The following is a 20,702-nucleotide window of genomic DNA, read 5'->3' on the forward strand; positions in this document are numbered from 1 at the left end:
TCTCCTCAAATTAACATGAGCAGGTGTTTTTCTCTGATGTGTTAATTAAGAAAAGCTGCTGTCATTATGCTTTAAGTGGATGTTACAAATAGAACATGTTGTTTATTTTCTCTTCCCGGTGTAAAAAAAAAAGAAGTGATCAGAGCTGTCACAGAGGCGTGCGTGTCAGCCATCGGGATGGTGGGCTAATTACCAGGAGTTAAAAAACACAAAGTGCACGTTTTAGGATTTACACGTCTCGTCCATTATAGAGGATTTGAGTGTGTCCATCCACACGAATGAGGCTGGAGCAGAAATGGCCTGATGCTGAAACTAAATGGAACTGGATATTGAACATAATGGTTATATTAGTATTATATGTGGAAGTGGAAGGACTAACGAATGGTACTTTTTAGATCGTTGTTTGACTGTCGGTCTCATTGAAAATGTCAATCTTCTTGCCTACAGTAAAAATCGATTGTAAAATGGAAAATATCACCAAAAATAAATTAACAAGAAGAAGCACATTGCATATGATTGTTTGCTACTTTTTAAAAACTCCAGTCACGTGCTATGACTTCTATCTTGGCAGACAGCAGTGTAGTACCTTCCCTCTCAAGTCAAATTCCAAACTTCTTCCATTAACAGTTACCATAGCTTCTAGTATGCACCTTACACAGTAGTTGTAATACTACAGAACAATACACTGAGTAAACCAAACATTAGTAACACCTTACTAATATTGAGTTGCCCCCCACTGTTTTGTCCTCAGAACAGTCTCAATCCATCAGGCAAGGACACCGCAAGGTGTCGAAAGCGTTCCACAGGGATTCTGGCCCATGTTGACCCCAATGCTTCCCACAGTTGTGTCAAGTTGGCTGGATGTCCTTTGGGTGGTGGACCATTCTTGAAACACACAGGAAACTATTGAGCGTGAAAAATCCAGCTGCGTTGCAGATCTTGACACAAACCGGTGTGCCTGGCACCTACTACCAAACCCTGTTCAAAGGCACTTAAGTGTTTTGTCTTGCCCATTCACCCTCTAAATAGCACACATACACAATCCTTGTCTCAAGGCTTAAAAATCCTTCTTGAATCTGTCTCCTCCCCTTCATCTATACTGATTGAAGTGGATTTAACAGGTGAAATCAATAAGGGATCATAGCTTTCACCTGGATTCACCTGGTCAGTCTATGTCATGGAAAGAGCTGGTGTTCTTAATGTTTTGTCCAGTCAGTATATGTTAAAAAAAAGCAGATGTGCTGCCTATGCTCTCCAGTATCCTGTGTTGAACCGGTGCTGTGCGTATGATGTAGCGCTGTGTGCTGAGATGTTGACACCCTTGTAATCCTGCTGTTGGTTATTAGATGGAGCAGGCTGTTGCACCAGAAGTTTTGTTTGGTAATGCGGGATAACCAGCTGCTCAGCAGATGTTGTTTTTTTGCTGCTGCCGCCCGGGAGGGTTAAAGGTGTCCGCTCTGGCCCCCTGATGGAGATTTGACCTCCCATGCTGCAGCCCTCTCTACAGGGCTAGCCTAAATCCCGGGGCAGGAGGATAGGGGTCCCCCAGTTTAACCCAAAATGAGGCAGATGATCGTTGGGGAGTGATTTCAGCCCTGAGATCGTAAACATGTTTTTATCATTTTGATCATGTTAATCCCAAAACATAGCAAAGCCATATGATGAGAGTCTAAAAGCTATTGGTGTGAATGGATATTGAAACAGTAGCCACTTTAGAATGATACTGATTATAGGGGTAAGCGGTGTTACTGCACTTTAATGTAAAAACAATCATGTCTGCACTAAAAACAATTGCGCATAGAGCTCAAAGAGCCAACAACTTTTTAACCTGTTCCATAAAACCATTTAAACATGTAATAAGTGGTTTTAACTGCTTTATGAGTGCATACCTTACTGTTTTTGAATCTATGGACTTGCAGATTTCATGCACTAACAAAGAAACTCTCTCTCATTCTACAGGAGAATATATCAAGAACTGGAGACCACGCTACTTCCTGCTGAAAACGGACGGATCGTTCATAGGTTACAAAGAGAAGCCACAGGACGCAGACCTACCCTATCCCCTTAATAACTTCTCTGTTGCAAGTGAGTCATCCACTGTGCTGGCTTCTAGTACGTCAATTCATCTAAATCAATAATATGCCACAGTGATAAGTAGTACCTAGATCATTTTGACAATTTACTTTTATTTATTTAATCTCTATTTAACTAGGAAGTCCCATTGACGTCATGAGGCGTCTTTCCCAAGGGATACCTACAGTTGAAGTCAGAAGATTACATACACCTTAGCCAAATACATTTAAACTCAGTTTTTCATAATTCCTGACATTTAATCCTAGTAAAAAATCCCTGTTTTAGGTCTGTTAGGATCACCACTTTATTTTATGAATGTGAAATGTCAGAATAATAGTAGAGAGAATGATTTATTTCAGCTTTTATTTCTTTCATCACATTCCCAGTGGGTCAGAAGTTTACATAAACTCAATTAGTATTTGGTAGCATTGCCTTTAAATTGTTTAACTTGGGTCAAACGTTTCGGGTAGCCTTCCACAAGCTTCCCACAATAAGTTGGGTGAATTTTGGCCCATTCCTGCTGACAGAGCTGGTGTAACTGAGTCAGGTTTGTAGGCCTCCTTGCTCTCACACGCTTTTTCAGTTCTGCCCACAAATTTTCCACAGGATTGAGGTCAGGGCTTTGTGATGGCCACTCCAATACCTTGACTTTGTTGTCCTTAAGCCATTTTGCCACAACTTTGGAAGTATGCTTGGTGTCATTGTCCATTTGGAAGTCCCATTTGCGACCAAGCTTTAACTTCCTGACTGATGTCTTGATGTTGCTTCAATATATCCACATAATTTTCCTACCTCATGATGCCATCTATTTTGTGAAGCGAACCAGTCCCTCCTGCAGCAAAGCACCCCCACAACATGATGCTGGATATAGATACTTTTGTACCTGTTTCCTCCAGCATCTTCACAAGGTCCATTGGTTTTGTTCTGGGATTGATTTGCACTTTTCGCACCAAAGTACGTTCATCTCTAGGAGACAGAACGCGTCTCCTTCCTGAGCGGTATGACGGCTGCGTGGTCCCATGGTGTTTATACTTGCGTACTATTGTTTGAACAGATGAATGTGATACCTTCAGGCATTTGGAAATTGCTCCCAAGGATGAACCAGACTTGTGCAGGTCTACAGTTTTTTTTATGAGGTCTTGGCTGATTTCTTTTGATTTTTCCATGATGTCAAGCAAAGAGGCACTGAGTTTGAAGGTAGACCTTGAAATACATTACGCCTCCAATTGACTCAAATAATGTCAATTAGCCTATCAGAAGCTTCTAAAGCCATTACATAATTTTCTGGAATTTTCCAAGCTTAAAGGCACAGTCAACTTAGTGTATGTAAACTTCTGACCCACTGGAATTGTGATACAGTGATTTATAAGTGAAATAACAATTGTTGGAAAAATTACTTGTGTCATGCACAAAGTAGATGTCCTAACTGACTTGCCAAAGCTATAGTTTGTTAACATGAAATTTGTGGAGTGGTTGAAAAGCAAGTTTTAATGACTCCAAGATAAGTGTATGTAAACTTCCGACTTCAACTGTATACTTAAAGGGGCAATCTGACATTGGTATATCAACTGGGCTTTTAAATTAATGATATACATGTACACCCATTGATTCTTGAAGAAGATCAATTATAAATTACATCAAAATATAAGCTTGTTTTACTCCACCTCAACGCCTCAAAACATGGTTAAAGGTATAATTTAGATCTCATGGATTGTTAATCCGTGCATCCATATCTTTGTCTATGAATTTGAAAGTGGTTACATTTCTCCAGCCCCATCCCTCAGCTGTTTACCGAAACAACTAGACATAAGCTGATAGCCACTAAGCTGGTGGAAACATTTGACTCCTTGGCACAGTTCCTACAACAAAGGCCACAGTAATTACATGGACATGAAACGACTACAACAGTTTCCTATTGTCCCAACACACAACAGAACTGACAATGGCCTCAGATTTGCCTTATGATTGGCTGCTGGATAGTTTTTCTAAGGGAAAGAAAGGACAGTTTAAGAGGGTGGGTCCATCCATCAATCCATCCGGCCTTGCTGTGTTACCACTTGGACACATGGAGGGAGCTTTCTCTCTCTCTCTCTCTCCATCCGTCAGGAAGCTAGTGCGGCCAGGTTTTAATCTAAAGGCTGGGGGAGAGAGGGTGGCCATACATCCGGCCCCGGCTGGCTTGGCAGCACTACAGTATTGCCACATCTGTTGTCCAAAGCTGGGAGGCCAGGTGGTGCTGGGACGCTGGCTGCTGTAGTCAAATGGGCCAGTGAAATGGAATGGTGCAGCCCCGCCTGCCTGCCTGTCTGTCCGTCCCAAGCGTGGGGAGAGATACTGTCACTGAAAGACAGACAGAGCCTGAGACATTCCCTGCCTGACCAAGAGGCTACAGTCTAATGTCAAACACTGTCTGACCAACAGGCTACAGTCTAATGTCAAACACTGTCTGACCAACAGGCTACAGTCTAATGTCAAACACTGCCTGAACAACAGGCTACAGTCTAATGTCAAACACTGCCTGAACAACAGGCTACAGTCTAATGTCAAACACTGTCTGACCAACAGGCTACAGTCTAATGTCAAACACTGTCTGACCAACAGGCTACAGTCTAATGTCAAACACTGTCTGACTAACAGGCTACAGTCTAATGTCAAACACTGCCTGAACAACAGGCTACAGTCTAATGTCAAACACTGCCTGAACAACAGGCTACAGTCTAATGTCAAACACTGTCTGACCAACAGGCTACAGTCTAATGTCAAACACTGTCTGACCAACAGGCTACAGTCTAATGTCAAACACTGTCTGACTAACAGGCTACAGTCTAATGTCAAACACTGCCTGAACAACAGGCTACAGTCTAATGTCAAACACTGTCTGACCAACAGGCTACAGTCTAATGTCAAACACTGTCTGACCAACAGGCTACAGTCTAATGTCAAACACTGTCTGACTAACAGGCTACAGTCTAATGTCAAACACTGCCTGAACAACAGGCTACAGTCTAATGTCAAACACTGCCTGAACAACAGGCTACAGTCTAATGTCAAACACTGTCTGACCAACAGGCTACAGTCTAATGTCAAACACTGTCTGACCAACAGGCTACAGTCTAATGTCAAACACTGTCTGACTAACAGGCTACAGTCTAATGTCAAACACTGCCTGAACAACAGGCTACAGTCTAATGTCAAACACTGCCTGAACAACAGGCTACAGTCTAATGTCAAACACTGTCTGACCAACAGGCTACAGTCTAATGTCAAACACTGTCTGACCAACAGGCTACAGTCTAATGTCAAACACTGTCTGACTAACAGGCTACAGTCTAATGTCAAACACTGCCTGAACAACAGGCTACAGTCTAATGTCAAACACTGCCTGAACAACAGTCTAATGTCAAACACTGTCTGAACAACAGGCTACAGTCTAATGTCAAACACTGTCTGACCAACAGGCTACAGTCTAATGTCAAACACTGCCTGAACAACAGGCTAATGTCAAACACTGTCTGAACAACAGGCTACAATCTAATGTCAAACACTGTCTGAACAACAGGCTACAGTCTAATGTCAAACACTGCCTGAACAACAGGCTAATGTCAAACACTGTCTGAACAACAGGCTACAGTCTAATGTCAAACACTGTCTGACTAACAGGCTACAGTCTAATGTCAAACACTGTCTGAACAACAGGCTACAGTCTAATGTCAAACACTGTCTGACCAACAGGCTACAGTCTAATGTCAAACACTGTCTGACCAACAGTCTAATGTCAAACACTGTCTGACTAACAGGCTACAGTCTAATGTCAAACACTGCCTGAACAACAGGCTACAATCTAATGTCAAACACTGTCTGAACAACAGGCTACAGTCTAATGTCAAACACTGTCTGAACAACAGGCTACAATCTAATGTCAAACACTGTCTGAACAACAGGCTACAGTCTAATGTCAAACACTGTCTGAACAACAGGCTACAATCTAATGTCAAACACTGTCTGAACAACAGGCTACAGTCTAATGTCAAACACTGCCTGAACAACAGGCTAATGTCAAACACTGTCTGAACAACAGGCTACAGTCTAATGTCAAACACTGCCTGACCAACAGGCTACAGTCTAATGTCAAACACTGCCTGACCAACAGGCTACAGTCTAATGTCAAACACTGCCTGAACAACAGTCTAATGTCAAACACTGTCTGAACAACAGGCTACAGTCTAATGTCAAACACTGTCTGAACAACAGGCTACAGTCTAATGTCAAACACTGTCTGACCAACAGGCTACAGTCTAATGTCAAACACTGCCTGAACAACAGGCTACAGTCTAATGTCAAACACTGTCTGACTAACAGGCTACAGTCTAATGTCAAACACTGTCTGACCAACAGGCTACAGTCTAATGTCAAACACTGCCTGAACAACAGTCTACAGTCTAATGTCAAACACTGTCTGACCAACAGGCTACAGTCTAATGTCAAACACTGTCTGAACAACAGGCTACAGTCTAATGTCAAACACTGTCTGAACAACAGGCTACAGTCTAATGTCAAACACTGTCTGAACAACAGGCTACAGTCTAATGTCAAACACTGTCTGACCAACAGGCTACAGTCTAATGTCAAACACTGTCTGAACAACAGGCTACAGTCTAATGTCAAACACTGTCTGACTAACAGGCTACAGTCTAATGTCAAACACTGTCTGAACAACAGTCTAATGTCAAACACTGCCTGAACAACAGTCTACAGTCTAATGTCAAACACTGTCTGACCAACAGGCTACAGTCTAATGTCAAACACTGCCTGAACAACAGGCTAATGTCAAACACTGTCTGAACAACAGGCTACAGTCTAATGTCAAACACTGTCTGAACAACAGGCTACAGTCTAATGTCAAACACTGCCTGACCAACAGGCTACAGTCTAATGTCAAACACTGTCTGACCAACAGGCTACAGTCTCATGTCAAACACTGTCTGACCAACAGGCTACAGTCTAATGTCAAACACTGTCTGACCAACAGGCTACAGTCTAATGTCAAACACTGTCTGACTAACAGGCTACAGTCTAATGTCAAACACTGTCTGACCAACAGGCTACAGTCTAATGTCAAACACTGCCTGAACAACAGGCTAATGTCAAACACTGTCTGAACAACAGGCTACAGTCTAATGTCAAACACTGTCTGAACAACAGGCTAATGTCAAACACTGTCTGAACAACAGGCTACAGTCTAATGTCAAACACTGCCTGACCAACAGGCTACAGTCTAATGTCAAACACTGTCTGACCAACAGGCTACAGTCTAATGTCAAACACTGCCTGACCAACAGGCTACAGTCTAATGTCAAATACTGTCTGAACAACAGGCTACAGTCTAATGTCAAACACTGTCTGAACAACAGTCTAATGTCAAACACTGTCTGACCAACAGGCTACAGTCTAATGTCAAACACTGCCTGAACAACAGGCTACAGTCTAATGTCAAACACTGTCTGACCAACAGGCTACAGTCTAATGTCAAACACTGCCTGAACAACAGGCTACAGTCTAATGTCAAACACTGCCTGAACAACAGTCTAATGTCAAACACTGCCTGAACAACAGTCTAATGTCAAACACTGTCTGACCAACAGGCTACAGTCTAATGTCAAACACTGCCTGACCAACAGGCTACAGTCTAATGTCAAACACTGTCTGAACAACAGGCTACAGTCTAATGTCAAACACTGTCTGAACAACAGGCTACAGTCTAATGTCAAACACTGTCTGAACAACAGTCTAATGTCAAACACTGTCTGACCAACAGGCTACAGTCTAATGTCAAACACTGTCTGAACAACAGGCTACAGTCTAATGTCAAACACTGCCTGAACAACAGGCTACAGTCTAATGTCAAACACTGTCTGACCAACAGGCTACAGTCTAATGTCAAACACTGCCTGAACAACAGGCTACAGTCTAATGTCAAACACTGTCTGACTAACAGGCTACAGTCTAATGTCAAACACTGTCTGACTAACAGGCTACAGTCTAATGTCAAACACTGTCTGAACAACAGGCTACAGTCTAATGTCAAACACTGCCTGAACAACAGTCTAATGTCAAACACTGTCTGACCAACAGGCTACAGTCTAATGTCAAACACTGCCTGACCAACAGGCTACAGTCTAATGTCAAACACTGTCTGAACAACAGGCTACAGTCTAATGTCAAACACTGCCTGAACAACAGTCTAATGTCAAACACTGTCTGACCAACAGGCTACAGTCTAATGTCAAACACTGTCTGACTAACAGGCTACAGTCTAATGTCAAACACTGTCTGAACAACAGGCTACAGTCTAATGTCAAACACTGTCTGACCAACAGGCTACAGTCTAATGTCAAACACTGTCTGACTAACAGGCTACAGTCTAATGTCAAACACTGTCTGAACAACAGGCTACAGTCTAATGTCAAACACTGTCTGACTAACAGGCTACAGTCTAATGTCAAACACTGCCTGAACAACAGGCTACAGTCTAATGTCAAACACTGTCTGACCAACAGTCTAATGTCAAACACTGCCTGAACAACAGGCTACAGTCTAATGTCAAACACTGTCTGACCAACAGGCTACAGTCTAATGTCAAACACTGTCTGACTAACAGGCTACAGTCTAATGTCAAACACTGTCTGACCAACAGGCTACAGTCTAATGTCAAACACTGTCTGACCAACAGTCTAATGTCAAACACTGTCTGACCAACAGGCTACAGTCTAATGTCAAACACTGTCTGACCAACAGGCTACAGTCTAATGTCAAACACTGCCTGAACAACAGGCTACAGTCTAATGTCAAACACTGTCTGAACAACAGGCTACAGTCTAATGTCAAACACTGTCTGACCAACAGTCTAATGTCAAACACTGTCTGACCAACAGGCTACAGTCTAATGTCAAACACTGTCTGACCAACAGGCTACAGTCTAATGTCAAACACTGCCTGAACAACAGTCTAATGTCAAACACTGTCTGAACAACAGGCTACAGTCTAATGTCAAACACTGCCTGAACAACAGGCTACAGTCTAATGTCAAACACTGTCTGACTAACAGGCTACAGTCTAATGTCAAACACTGCCTGAACAACAGGCTACAGTCTAATGTCAAACACTGCCTGAACAACAGTCTACAGTCTAATGTCAAACACTGTCTGAACAACAGGCTACAGTCTAATGTCTAACACTGCCTGACCAACAGGCTACAGTCTAATGTCAAGCACTGTCTGACTAACAGGCTACAGTCTAATGTCAAACACTGTCTGACCAACAGGCTACAGTCTAATGTCAAACACTGCCTGTCCAACAGGCTACAGTCTAATGTCAAACACTGCCTGAACAACAGGCTACAGTCTAATGTCAAACACTGCCTGAACAACAGGCTACAGTCTAATGTCAAACACTGCCTGTCCAACAGGCTACAGTCTAATGTCAAACACTGTCTGACCAACAGGCTACAGTCTAATGTCAAACACTGCCTGTCCAACAGGCTACAGTCTAATGTCAAACACTGTCTGACCAACAGGCTACAGTCTAATGTCAAACACTGCCTGACCAACAGGCTACAGTCTAATGTCAAACACTGTCTGACCAACAGGCTACAGTCTAATGTCAAACACTGTCTGACCAACAGGCTACAGTCTAATGTCAAACACTGCCTGAACAACAGGCTACAGTCTAATGTCAAACACTGCCTGAACAACAGGCTACAGTCTAATGTCAAACACTGTCTGACCAACAGGCTACAGTCTAATGTCAAACACTGCCTGAACAACAGGCTACAGTCTAATGTCAAACACTGTCTGACCAACAGGCTACAGTCTAATGTCAAACACTGTCTGACTAACAGGCTACAGTCTAATGTCAAACACTGCCTGAACAACAGTCTAATGTCAAACACTGTCTGACTAACAGGCTACAGTCTAATGTCAAACACTGCCTGAACAACAGGCTACAGTCTAATGTCAAACACTGCCTGAACAACAGGCTACAGTCTAATGTCAAACACTGCCTGAACAACAGGCTACAGTCTAATGTCAAACACTGTCTGACCAACAGGCTACAGTCTAATGTCAAACACTGTCTGAACAACAGTCTAATGTCAAACACTGCCTGAACAACAGTCTAATGTCAAACACTGTCTGAACAACAGGCTACAGTCTAATGTCAAACACTGTCTGACCAACAGGCTACAGTCTAATGTCAAACACTGTCTGACTAACAGGCTACAGTCTAATGTCAAACACTGTCTGACTAACAGGCTACAGTCTAATGTCAAACACTGCCTGAACAACAGGCTACAGTCTAATGTCAAACACTGTCTGACCAACAGGCTACAGTCTAATGTCAAACACTGTCTGACTAACAGGCTACAGTCTAATGTCAAACACTGCCTGAACAACAGGCTACAGTCTAATGTCAAACACTGCCTGAACAACAGTCTAATGTCAAACACTGTCTGAACAACAGGCTACAGTCTAATGTCAAACACTGTCTGACCAACAGGCTACAGTCTAATGTCAAACACTGTCTGACCAACAGGCTACAGTCTAATGTCAAACACTGCCTGAACAACAGGCTAATGTCAAACACTGTCTGAACAACAGGCTACAATCTAATGTCAAACACTGTCTGAACAACAGGCTACAGTCTAATGTCAAACACTGCCTGAACAACAGGCTACAGTCTAATGTCAAACACTGCCTGAACAACAGTCTAATGTCAAACACTGCCTGAACAACAGTCTAATGTCAAACACTGTCTGAACAACAGTCTAATGTCAAACACTGTCTGAACAACAGGCTACAGTCTAATGTCAAACACTGTCTGACCAACAGGCTACAGTCTAATGTCAAACACTGCCTGACCAACAGGCTACAGTCTAATGTCAAACACTGTCTGAACAACAGGCTACAGTCTAATGTCAAACACTGTCTGAACAACAGTCTAATGTCAAACACTGTCTGAACAACAGGCTACAGTCTAATGTCAAACACTGTCTGAACAACAGGCTACAGTCTAATGTCAAACACTGTCTGACCAACAGGCTACAGTCTAATGTCAAACACTGTCTGAACAACAGGCTACAGTCTAATGTCAAACACTGTCTGAACAACAGTCTAATGTCAAACACTGCCTGACCAAGAGGCTACAGTCTAATGTCAAACACTGCCTGACCAACAGGCTACAGTCTAATGTCAAACACTGTCTGAACAACAGTCTACAGTCTAATGTCAAACACTGCCTGACCAACAGGCTACAGTCTGATGTCAAACACTGCCTGACCAACAGTCTAATGTCAAACACTGTCTGAACAACAGGCTACAGTCTAATGTCAAACACTGCCTGAACAACAGGCTAATGTCAAACACTGTCTGAACAACAGGCTACAGTCTAATGTCAAACACTGCCTGAACAACAGGCTACAGTCTAATGTCAAACACTGTCTGAACAACAGTCTAATGTCAAACACTGTCTGAACAACAGGCTACAGTCTAATGTCAAACACTGTCTGACCAACAGGCTACAGTCTAATGTCAAACACTGTCTGACTAACAGGCTACAGTCTAATGTCAAACACTGTCTGAACAACAGGCTAATGTCAAACACTGTCTGAACAACAGGCTACAGTCTAATGTCAAACACTGCCTGAACAACAGGCTAATGTCAAACACTGTCTGAACAACAGGCTACAGTCTAATGTCAAACACTGCCTGAACAACAGGCTAATGTCAAACACTGTCTGAACAACAGGCTACAGTCTAATGTCAAACACTGCCTGAACAACAGTCTAATGTCAAACACTGTCTGAACAACAGTCTAATGTCAAACACTGTCTGACCAACAGGCTACAGTCTAATGTCAAACACTGTCTGACCAACAGGCTACAGTCTAATGTCAAACACTGTCTGACCAACAGGCTACAGTCTAATGTCAAACACTGCCTGACCAACAGGCTACAGTCTAATGTCAAACACTGTCTGACTAACAGGCTACAGTCTAATGTCAAACACTGCCTGAACAACAGGCTACAGTCTAATGTCAAACACTGCCTGAACAACAGGCTACAGTCTAATGTCAAACACTGTCTGACCAACAGGCTACAGTCTAATGTCAAACACTGTCTGACCAACAGGCTACAGTCTAATGTCAAACACTGTCTGACTAACAGGCTACAGTCTAATGTCAAACACTGTCTGAACAACAGGCTACAGTCTAATGTCAAACACTGCCTGACCAACAGGCTACAGTCTAATGTCAAACACTGTCTGACTAACAGGCTACAGTCTAATGTCAAACACTGCCTGAACAACAGGCTACAGTCTAATGTCAAACACTGCCTGAACAACAGTCTAATGTCAAACACTGTCTGACTAACAGGCTACAGTCTAATGTCAAACACTGCCTGAACAACAGGCTACAGTCTAATGTCAAACACTGCCTGAACAACAGGCTACAGTCTAATGTCAAACACTAAGAATGTCTCAGATAACTCACCTAAATGACTAGTAAACAACGCTATGACACCAGATGAATATTTTCCTTCTCCAGAGCCCCATGTTTCTAATATATACCATTTGTTAATTACATTTCAATATAGTTTGGTAAATTGAAGTACATGAATATGTGGAGAGTTCAAATGAGGATAGAATGTTATATAACAAGAAAGCAAACTGATGAACTAATAGTGACAGTAGTGTAGGTGGTGGCCCTATCCCACCAGGGATTTCTGAATAGGGAAATGAATCTGAATGCATATTACAGTAACACTCCAATATAAATGCCTATTGATTGATGGCAGTACAGTTGCTGGAGCGCTCTCCTGGTATGTTTAGCTGAAGCAAAACAATCTCCTCTGTATTCCCCCTAGAATGACTATGCTGTGTCCAGCGCTACTACCTACTGGAACTCTGTCATGACCTTGTTTTCTCTGCGCTCAGTGGGAGACTCCATTTTATTAGCGGAGCAGGAAGAAAGAGGTAGAGTGCGCCTGCGACCTTAGCCGTGTCGTCATTAACCTTCCCGCCTATATTTAGGCCGTCCCGCCGTTTGGTGGCGGCAGAGATGAGGCCAGCTGAGGGAGGGAAGTCATTACCTACTGGCACGTACAGACTCAACACTCTGTTTCAGCTGTCATCTGACTGAACATTGTCCCCAATAGCTGCTGTAGCGGTGACAGTGGAGCACACAGCAAAACTTTTCCACAGTTGGGTCTGGCTGTGTGTGTTCCTGGATGGAATGAGACAGCTTTAACTTGCAAAGTGTTGTGTTTGCTGCAGTACAGTCCATCTACGTTGAGTGTACAAAACATTAGGAACACCTGCTCTTTCCATGACATAGACTGACCCGGTGAATCCAGGTGGAAGCTATGATCCCTTATTGATTTCACTTGTTAAATCCACTTCAATCAGTGTAGATGAAGGGGAGGAGACAGGATAAAGAAGGATTTTTAAGCCTTGAGACAATTGAGACATGGATTGTGTATGTGTGCTATTCAGAGGGTGAATGGGAAAGACAAAATATTTAAGTGCCTTTGAATGGGGTTTGGTAGTAGGTGCCAGGCGCACCGGTTTGTGTCAAGAACTGCAACGCTGCTGGGTTTTTCACGCTCAACAGTTTCCCGTGTGTATCAAGAATGGTCCACCACCCAAAGGACATCCAGACAACTTGACAACTGTGGGAAGCATTGGGGTAAACATGACCCAGTATCCCTGTGGAACACTTTGGACACCGTGTAGAGTCCATGCCCTGATGAGTTGAGGCTGTTCTGAGGGCAAAGGGGGGGGGGGACTCAATAATAGGAAGGTGTTCTTAATGTTTGGTATACCCAATAACAAAGCTAACCTACTCTTTCATCAACAGCAACTAGTGATTGGGGAAAAAAATCTTTACAGTTACATAACGTAATATTATTTTTGGATGATATATTGATATTTGACTCCAAGTATTGATTTGTAAATGTTTAGTTTTATTAGCTGCTGTAGGTAGCGTTAGCCAGCTGTAATCGGCTGTACCTATGCCAAAACTGCTGTATTTCTCATCCTATAACTTGTTCCATATATTTTTTTTTAAATAGTGAGCCAACACATTATTTGCACTTTTATTTCAAAACTAATTTCCTCATTGCTCTATTGTCCCTTTACAGCAGATACTATAGTGAGCAATATGTTTGGAACATCAAATCGCAATAAGATCGCAGTATCGAATTGCTATAAATTGAGAATTGTAAGAATCACAATACATATCATATCAGCACCTAAGTATTGTGATAATATCGTATCATGAAATCCCTGGCAGTTCCCAGCCCGATCAGCAACTGAACCTCAGACACAAGATTTAACATCTAGTAAATCTGAATATTCACAGATGCTTCTCTATCTGACCTCTCTGTCTCAGAATGCCAACTGATGAAGACAGAACGACCAAAGCCCAACACATTCATCATCAGATGTCTACAATGGACCACCGTCATAGAGAGGACCTTCCATGTGGACACACCAGAGGAAAGGTAGGCTCAGTCCTTAGTCTGCTCATCTATGGCCAACTGACTGCTTTTCCTCTACCCAGTACCCAGTACGTCTATGAAAACAGTACGTCTATGAAAACACTACGTCTATGAAAACAGTACATCTATGAAAACAGTACATCTATGAAAAGTCATAGTGTAGCTCTCAAGTCAGGAGGTCATGTGAAACTGAGAAATTGTTCACTAGTTCCATTTTAAATTATGGTTTACTATGATAATCTATTAGAGGGATGGTCAAATTTGATGGGAGTGGGGCCACAAAAAATATGAACTCATCATGAGGGGCTGCAGTACCCACATCCATACCTATACATGCAGTCAGAGTCGGCCGTAGCCTTTTGAGGGCCCTCCTGACAGCGGATAGGAACAAAAATTACGTTAATTACCTGCAATTCTACAAATCTTGCCATAGGGTGGAGAGAAATGTTTGCCGTTTTGAATATGATATCTGAGTGAGAATGACTAACAAAATCAATGGGGTTCCCCGGTCAAGAATTTGGCCATGATTACTACAAGTTTAGATAGCAGGGTAGACTAACTTACCAATTTAAAAATGTTTAGCTGACATGGCTAATTGACTGACATAACAAGAGAAAAACTGCTGATGCACAACCAATTTTGGAAGTTGCATCTTGTGTATTCTACCTCACAACATTACGTTGAGACCCCAACTGAGTTCCCTCCTCCCAAAAATGAAATTGATCTGCGGTTGCCCATCACTGGCCTATAATATGACTATGAAATGACTTTATACTAAATGGTATTCCAGAGATAATTTTGTGTGAACGTTTTTTGCGACAAACATATTTGTCCTCAGTTTCAAATCCATTTGAAATTAGAGCAGTATGTCATTTAACAAAGATGAATAGAAAACACAGATATCATACAAGCTCCGTTCCAGTAAAACCAACCAGGTGATCAGCAGAGGGGGTTGTGGCGGGTTTGTATGTAGGCTAGAAAAGAGACCTTTCAAGTCTAGTAGCACTGGCATAAATTCTCCAGCTGCTCTTCTTCTAGGAAATTGAGATGTTTATCTCTCTCCAGAAAGAACAGTGTTTGCCCATAAGACTTAAGATAATAAGCTGTGCCTGTTCACAGTTGGCACACATACAGACTATCCTCTCCTCTCTTCTGTCTCTGGGGAACGGGCAACTGCAGGCAGCGACCTGTGAGAGTGAGCTACGGAGCAGAGCTGGGTAGTGGAAGCAGCACTGGCAGATGTTATGGTCTTAAACTCCACTTTCTGCTGGTGAAGTGAAGAGACTTTGAGTTCGAGCTGTAGCCTCACTAGACAGGCCAGGTGGTTGAGGGGAAGTGCAGCCAGCGGTTAAGAGGAAAGGTTAAACGTATTTTCCAGTTCCTGTCTTAAACCTTATAGCCACTGTACTGTACTGTGTCTCTGGCTGGCTGGCAGCAGCTTTTACTGTACTGTACCCGCCTGGCACGGGCCCAGCATCGGCAGGCCCACGAGTGAGGAGAGGGGAGGCACCAGCTGGCACGTCGCCCGACTGTAGTCAGGCCCATTATCTCTCATTAGCGAAAAAATCTCATTATACGTAAAAAAAAAACAAAAAAAACGGAGGGGGTAGGGAGAGATGGCTCAGCTCGCATTCATCTGCACGACCTTGAGAGGATTCCCGTTGCTTTTTATGTGTACAGTGTGCCGTTTGATTGTTCAAATGGAACACAACTTTTCTTTGCCCTTGTTCGGAGTCACATCCGATATATTCAGAAACCTGAGTGAAGCTGGGAAAAGGTGTTCAGAAAGAGTCTTTTTGTGTAGGTATGGATTTGCATCTTGTTCAATCCCTCATTGTAACATATGGGCCTCTCAAAGTCAAAACAAAACATGGAACAAAAACCCCACTCGGATGCTACTTTGAGTCAAATGTTCTGTTTGTTTTATCACGTTACCACACGTGCTAAATGTCCTGTTTTACTTCTGGGGGGAATGCCATTAACAATTGTGGTTACCTTTGTGTAAAGGAAGGAAGCAAAGTCTCCTCCCTCGCAAACGGAAACTAGTTCAAACCCCTCCCTTCTGCTAATTTCACCTGTATTTATCATGGCCCGAAAGGACATTTTTGTTTTCATGAATTTTTACAATATAGCCAATTTTGACTGTGGCTGTGGAATCTAGTGGAAACCGTTTCTCATCTGCACACGGGCTTGAAAATCACCGCACAAGTTTAAGCATCGCCTTCTCCCCAATCCTGATTCGTCCAAATAATCAATGACGAAAAACCAAAACCAGGAACTACTACTGCTGCTCGTAATCCTAGAATTCTACGTGAACCTTGACAGATTCTCACCTTTTCATTTCTCCACAACCATCAGTCCATGAGAGATTAACGTACTGTAAATGAAAGTTTCCAAATGCTAACGATCCCCTCCTGTGGAATGTTGATGTAGCAGCAGTACAGCCCAGAGGGAAGCACAAACCACACACGGATATATTCATCATCATTAAATACACACGTGCTCACAAATCCAAATGCATCACTCTTTTAATGCAACAGATGTTGTACGGCACAACAAATGAAAACCCAATGGGGGGTAAAGCCATTTGCAAACACGCAGTAGTTCCATTGACATAAACTAATTTGTGAACATTTGTTTTGTTTTAAAGTGACTGATCATTGACGATTACATAGATGATTGCATAGATTAGCCTTTGTTGAAAGTTCAGTTTTACCCCATTGTGAAGGTGTAATGAATAGATTGCACTGTCTATAGATCATTCTTAACTTAGCAGAATGTCATTGATTATGCATAATGGTGTCACATTAGACGTCAAACAAGTAGCTACATTTCAATGTGAAATATCACTGTTACCATGCAGAAGTTTGTTCATGTGTCTGTGTTACAGCTGCTGTATGGTATGAGTTAAGGCTATCCATACTCCAGACTATTGTTATACTGTATATGTAACTTTACAGGTGTACATATCCTGACAGGGACAAGTGGACCGGACTAACCAGACTACAGACTGTTAAGACCCTATACCTACAGTTGCGGTCAAATATATTGGTACCCTTGCAAGGTTCACTATTTCTTTTAAAATCAGTTGAAATTGAAAACACTTTTGGTGTTCACACGTGTATTTGTTTCATTTCCAACTTCACAGGACAAAAATATATATATATAAATAATAAAAAAATTCAAATGAACTTGGTTGGAGGCAAGTCATTTACTGTGTAATTTATCACGTGGTAAGTTGCAGCTGCCTACTGGGTAAAAATTGCCATTCAACCAGTTTGGAAAAGAGAAACAGAGCATTCAGCTCCAAGCCATAGTAAAGTTCAAGGGTGCCAATATATTTGACCGCATCTGTAACTAGAGGTTTGTGTTCTGCTCTGTTTTGCAAACAGGGATGAGTGGACGGAGGCGATCCAGATAGTAGCAGACAAACTCCAAAGACAGGAGGAAGAGAGGATCCAATGCAGTCCCACGTCTCAGATGGACAACATCGGAGAGCTGGAGGAGATGGACACCTCTACCAGCCACCATAAACGGAAGGTAAGAGATATATCTGGACCACTGACTTTTTTTGTGATAATAATTGTCAGCAAAGATGAATAGATACATACAAAATGAAGTTACATCCCAATCCCATCCCGCCCAAGGACCTAAGGGATGAAATTAAATAAACATACAAATTCTAAGTGTTTCAGTGGCAAGAAGCCATTGGTTCACAGTGTCTTCTTTAGCTCCACTGACTAAAGGATGACCACACCACGGGAGACATATCCTGATTGACTGATACAGAAACACGGATAGAATCATTTTGCGGAGCTGTTAAATTATGTGTTAAGTTTCCCATCAGTCCTCTAAAATCAGACACAAATTCTGCTTTATAGAACTATTAGAACTGCACTGACTTGACCTACGGTTTCTTTCAGACAATGAATGACTTTGACTACTTAAAACTACTGGGAAAAGGCACTTTTGGTAAAGTGATTCTAGTGAGAGAGAAGGCTAACGGGAAATATTATGCAATGAAGATTTTGAAGAAAGAAGTCATTATTGCAAAGGTACGTTTCACTCCATGTTAATGACTTCATCAAACTAAACCTAACTGGTATCAAGTTGAATGACGTTCTATAAAGAAATGACTGTCATATTCATATGCTGCGCTGTCTCAGAAGCACTGTTCCATTCACTACCTTATATCCCACAGGATGAAGTGGCACACACACTCACAGAGAGCAGAGTATTAAAAAACACAAGGCACCCTTTCCTAACTGTGAGTACGCATCCCTACACACACACACACACACACACACACACACACACACACACACACACATACACACGTACACAAAGGCATGCATGTACGCTCACATGTAGCCATGCATACAACAGACAAAAGCAGTTAGCAGCACATTGAGCCTATATGTATCTGAACCCCCAGAGACTCATTATAATGCAGTGGATAAACTGTTAGAAATGAACAGCCCAAGTCTAGCTTTACATCTGTCGACAAGACACCACTGAGAGGTCATTTCAGTGATACTCCAGATGCTGTTGTTCGCTGCAAAACACACACAAGCAAAAATACACACACACACACACACACACACACACACACGCAGCAAAACAATTAAGGTTCACATGACATCACAGTAACATTCCACCTTGTTTCACATTTCTCACATCTGCAATCAAGGCTTAAGAGAGTCAAAGAGCAACTGCTATTTTGTTGAATGTGTACTCCCAGGATAGAAAACGTACTTCTCTCTGAAAAACAACAAGAATATACATATGTGCTAGGTGTGAAAACCATCCTCAGGTTGTGGAGCTGATGGTTGTGTTTCTGTTCCTCCTGTTTCAGTCTTTGAAGTATTCCTTCCAGACTAAAGACCGCCTGTGCTTTGTAATGGAATATGTGAATGGAGGAGAGGTAAGCCCTGACTAGTACCTGTGTCTCTGTCTGTCTTCTCTCTCTCTGTCTGTGGCTTTCTGTCTGTCTGTCTGTCTGTCTGTCTGTCTGTCTGTCTGTCTGTCTGTCTGTCTGTCTGTCTGTCTGTCTGTCTGTCTGTCTGTCTGTCTGTCTGTCTGTCTGTCTGTCTGTCTGTCTGTCTGTCTGTCTGTCTGTCTGTCTGTCTGTCTGTCTGTCTGTCTGTCTGTCTGTCTGTCTGTCTGTCTGTCTGTGTGTGTGTGTGTGTGTGTGTGTCTCGGTCTCTCTCTCTCTCTAAAGTTACCCATACACTCACACACAGAGGAGTACAGCACACGGTCAGTCCTGTGTAGGTCCTGTCTGTGGAATGTAAGATTAATGTTGTACTTTTGAGTTTGCAGGATCATTCTATACTGAAATAATTCAGATTGACCAATGAGCATTGTATGAATGTATCATGGTCTAATACATTTCTTCTGTCGCTTCCATAGTATTTCTCTCTGGTAAAGTTGGATATTTTCTGCTTCCAGCAAACTGGTCTCCACCTGTCACCATTCCAAACCTTTTCCCAATTTTTGTCCATTTGAACACACCTATGGGTGATATTACTGAAATGACACTCTGAAATGATTTTTGATTCGCAAAATTTCGATTTACGGCATTTTTAATCGGGATGCTTTGCAATCTTGCGTTCATTCCCTCAGTCTAAACATCACCTGCTCCCTCCATCAGTCCAGCCAGCTCCAACCCAGAACCCCCTCACCTTAGTGGGCCGATCTGTCTGCCTGCCTCCCTCCCTCATCTTTACAAACCTGCCTGCCGCATTCACAGCTGCCAGTGCTCTGATGAAGGCCCACCTGTCCTCACCCATAGCCCCCCCTCTACCCCACACCTCTCCTCTCCTCCCCACCTGTCAGGCTGGTCAGGCTGATCAGGCAGGCCGTTAGCACCGCCCCAGCGGCCATATGCAAACCTCCCTCAACAATTAATGGAAGATGTGCCGCCCCGTGTCCTCCTGGGTAATTTGTACAAGAGGAGCTCGGGCAGGGAGACAGGAGGGGGGAGAGGGATGGCAGAGAAATTACAGAGAGCCTTGACATCTGACAGAGAGAGAGAGAGAATGGAGGAGAGGGTATTCCCATACTCACTCTTTCA

At 42.7% G+C, this 20,702-nt stretch overlaps 1 protein-coding gene across 2 annotated transcripts in view; it reads left to right on the forward strand.

Annotated features, from left to right (window-relative positions):
- The window catches only part of akt3a (AKT serine/threonine kinase 3a), a 150,406-nt gene that overhangs the window by 111,133 nt on the left and 18,571 nt on the right, over window positions 1-20,702 (forward strand). For both annotated transcript variants that reach the window (XM_014179955.3, XM_014179954.3), the window contains exons 3-8: window positions 1,960-2,085; window positions 14,518-14,629; window positions 18,019-18,166; window positions 18,550-18,681; window positions 18,828-18,893; window positions 19,482-19,550. In XM_014179955.3, coding sequence (XP_014035430.1) covers window positions 1,960-2,085; window positions 14,518-14,629; window positions 18,019-18,166; window positions 18,550-18,681; window positions 18,828-18,893; window positions 19,482-19,550 — 653 coding nt within the window. The remainder of the gene's footprint in view (window positions 1-1,959; window positions 2,086-14,517; window positions 14,630-18,018; window positions 18,167-18,549; window positions 18,682-18,827; window positions 18,894-19,481; window positions 19,551-20,702) is intronic.

This window comes from Salmo salar, chromosome 28 (assembly GCF_965601325.2).
Source record: "Salmo salar chromosome 28, fSalSal1, whole genome shotgun sequence".
In the NCBI taxonomy this organism is placed as follows: Eukaryota; Metazoa; Chordata; class Actinopteri; order Salmoniformes; family Salmonidae; genus Salmo; species Salmo salar.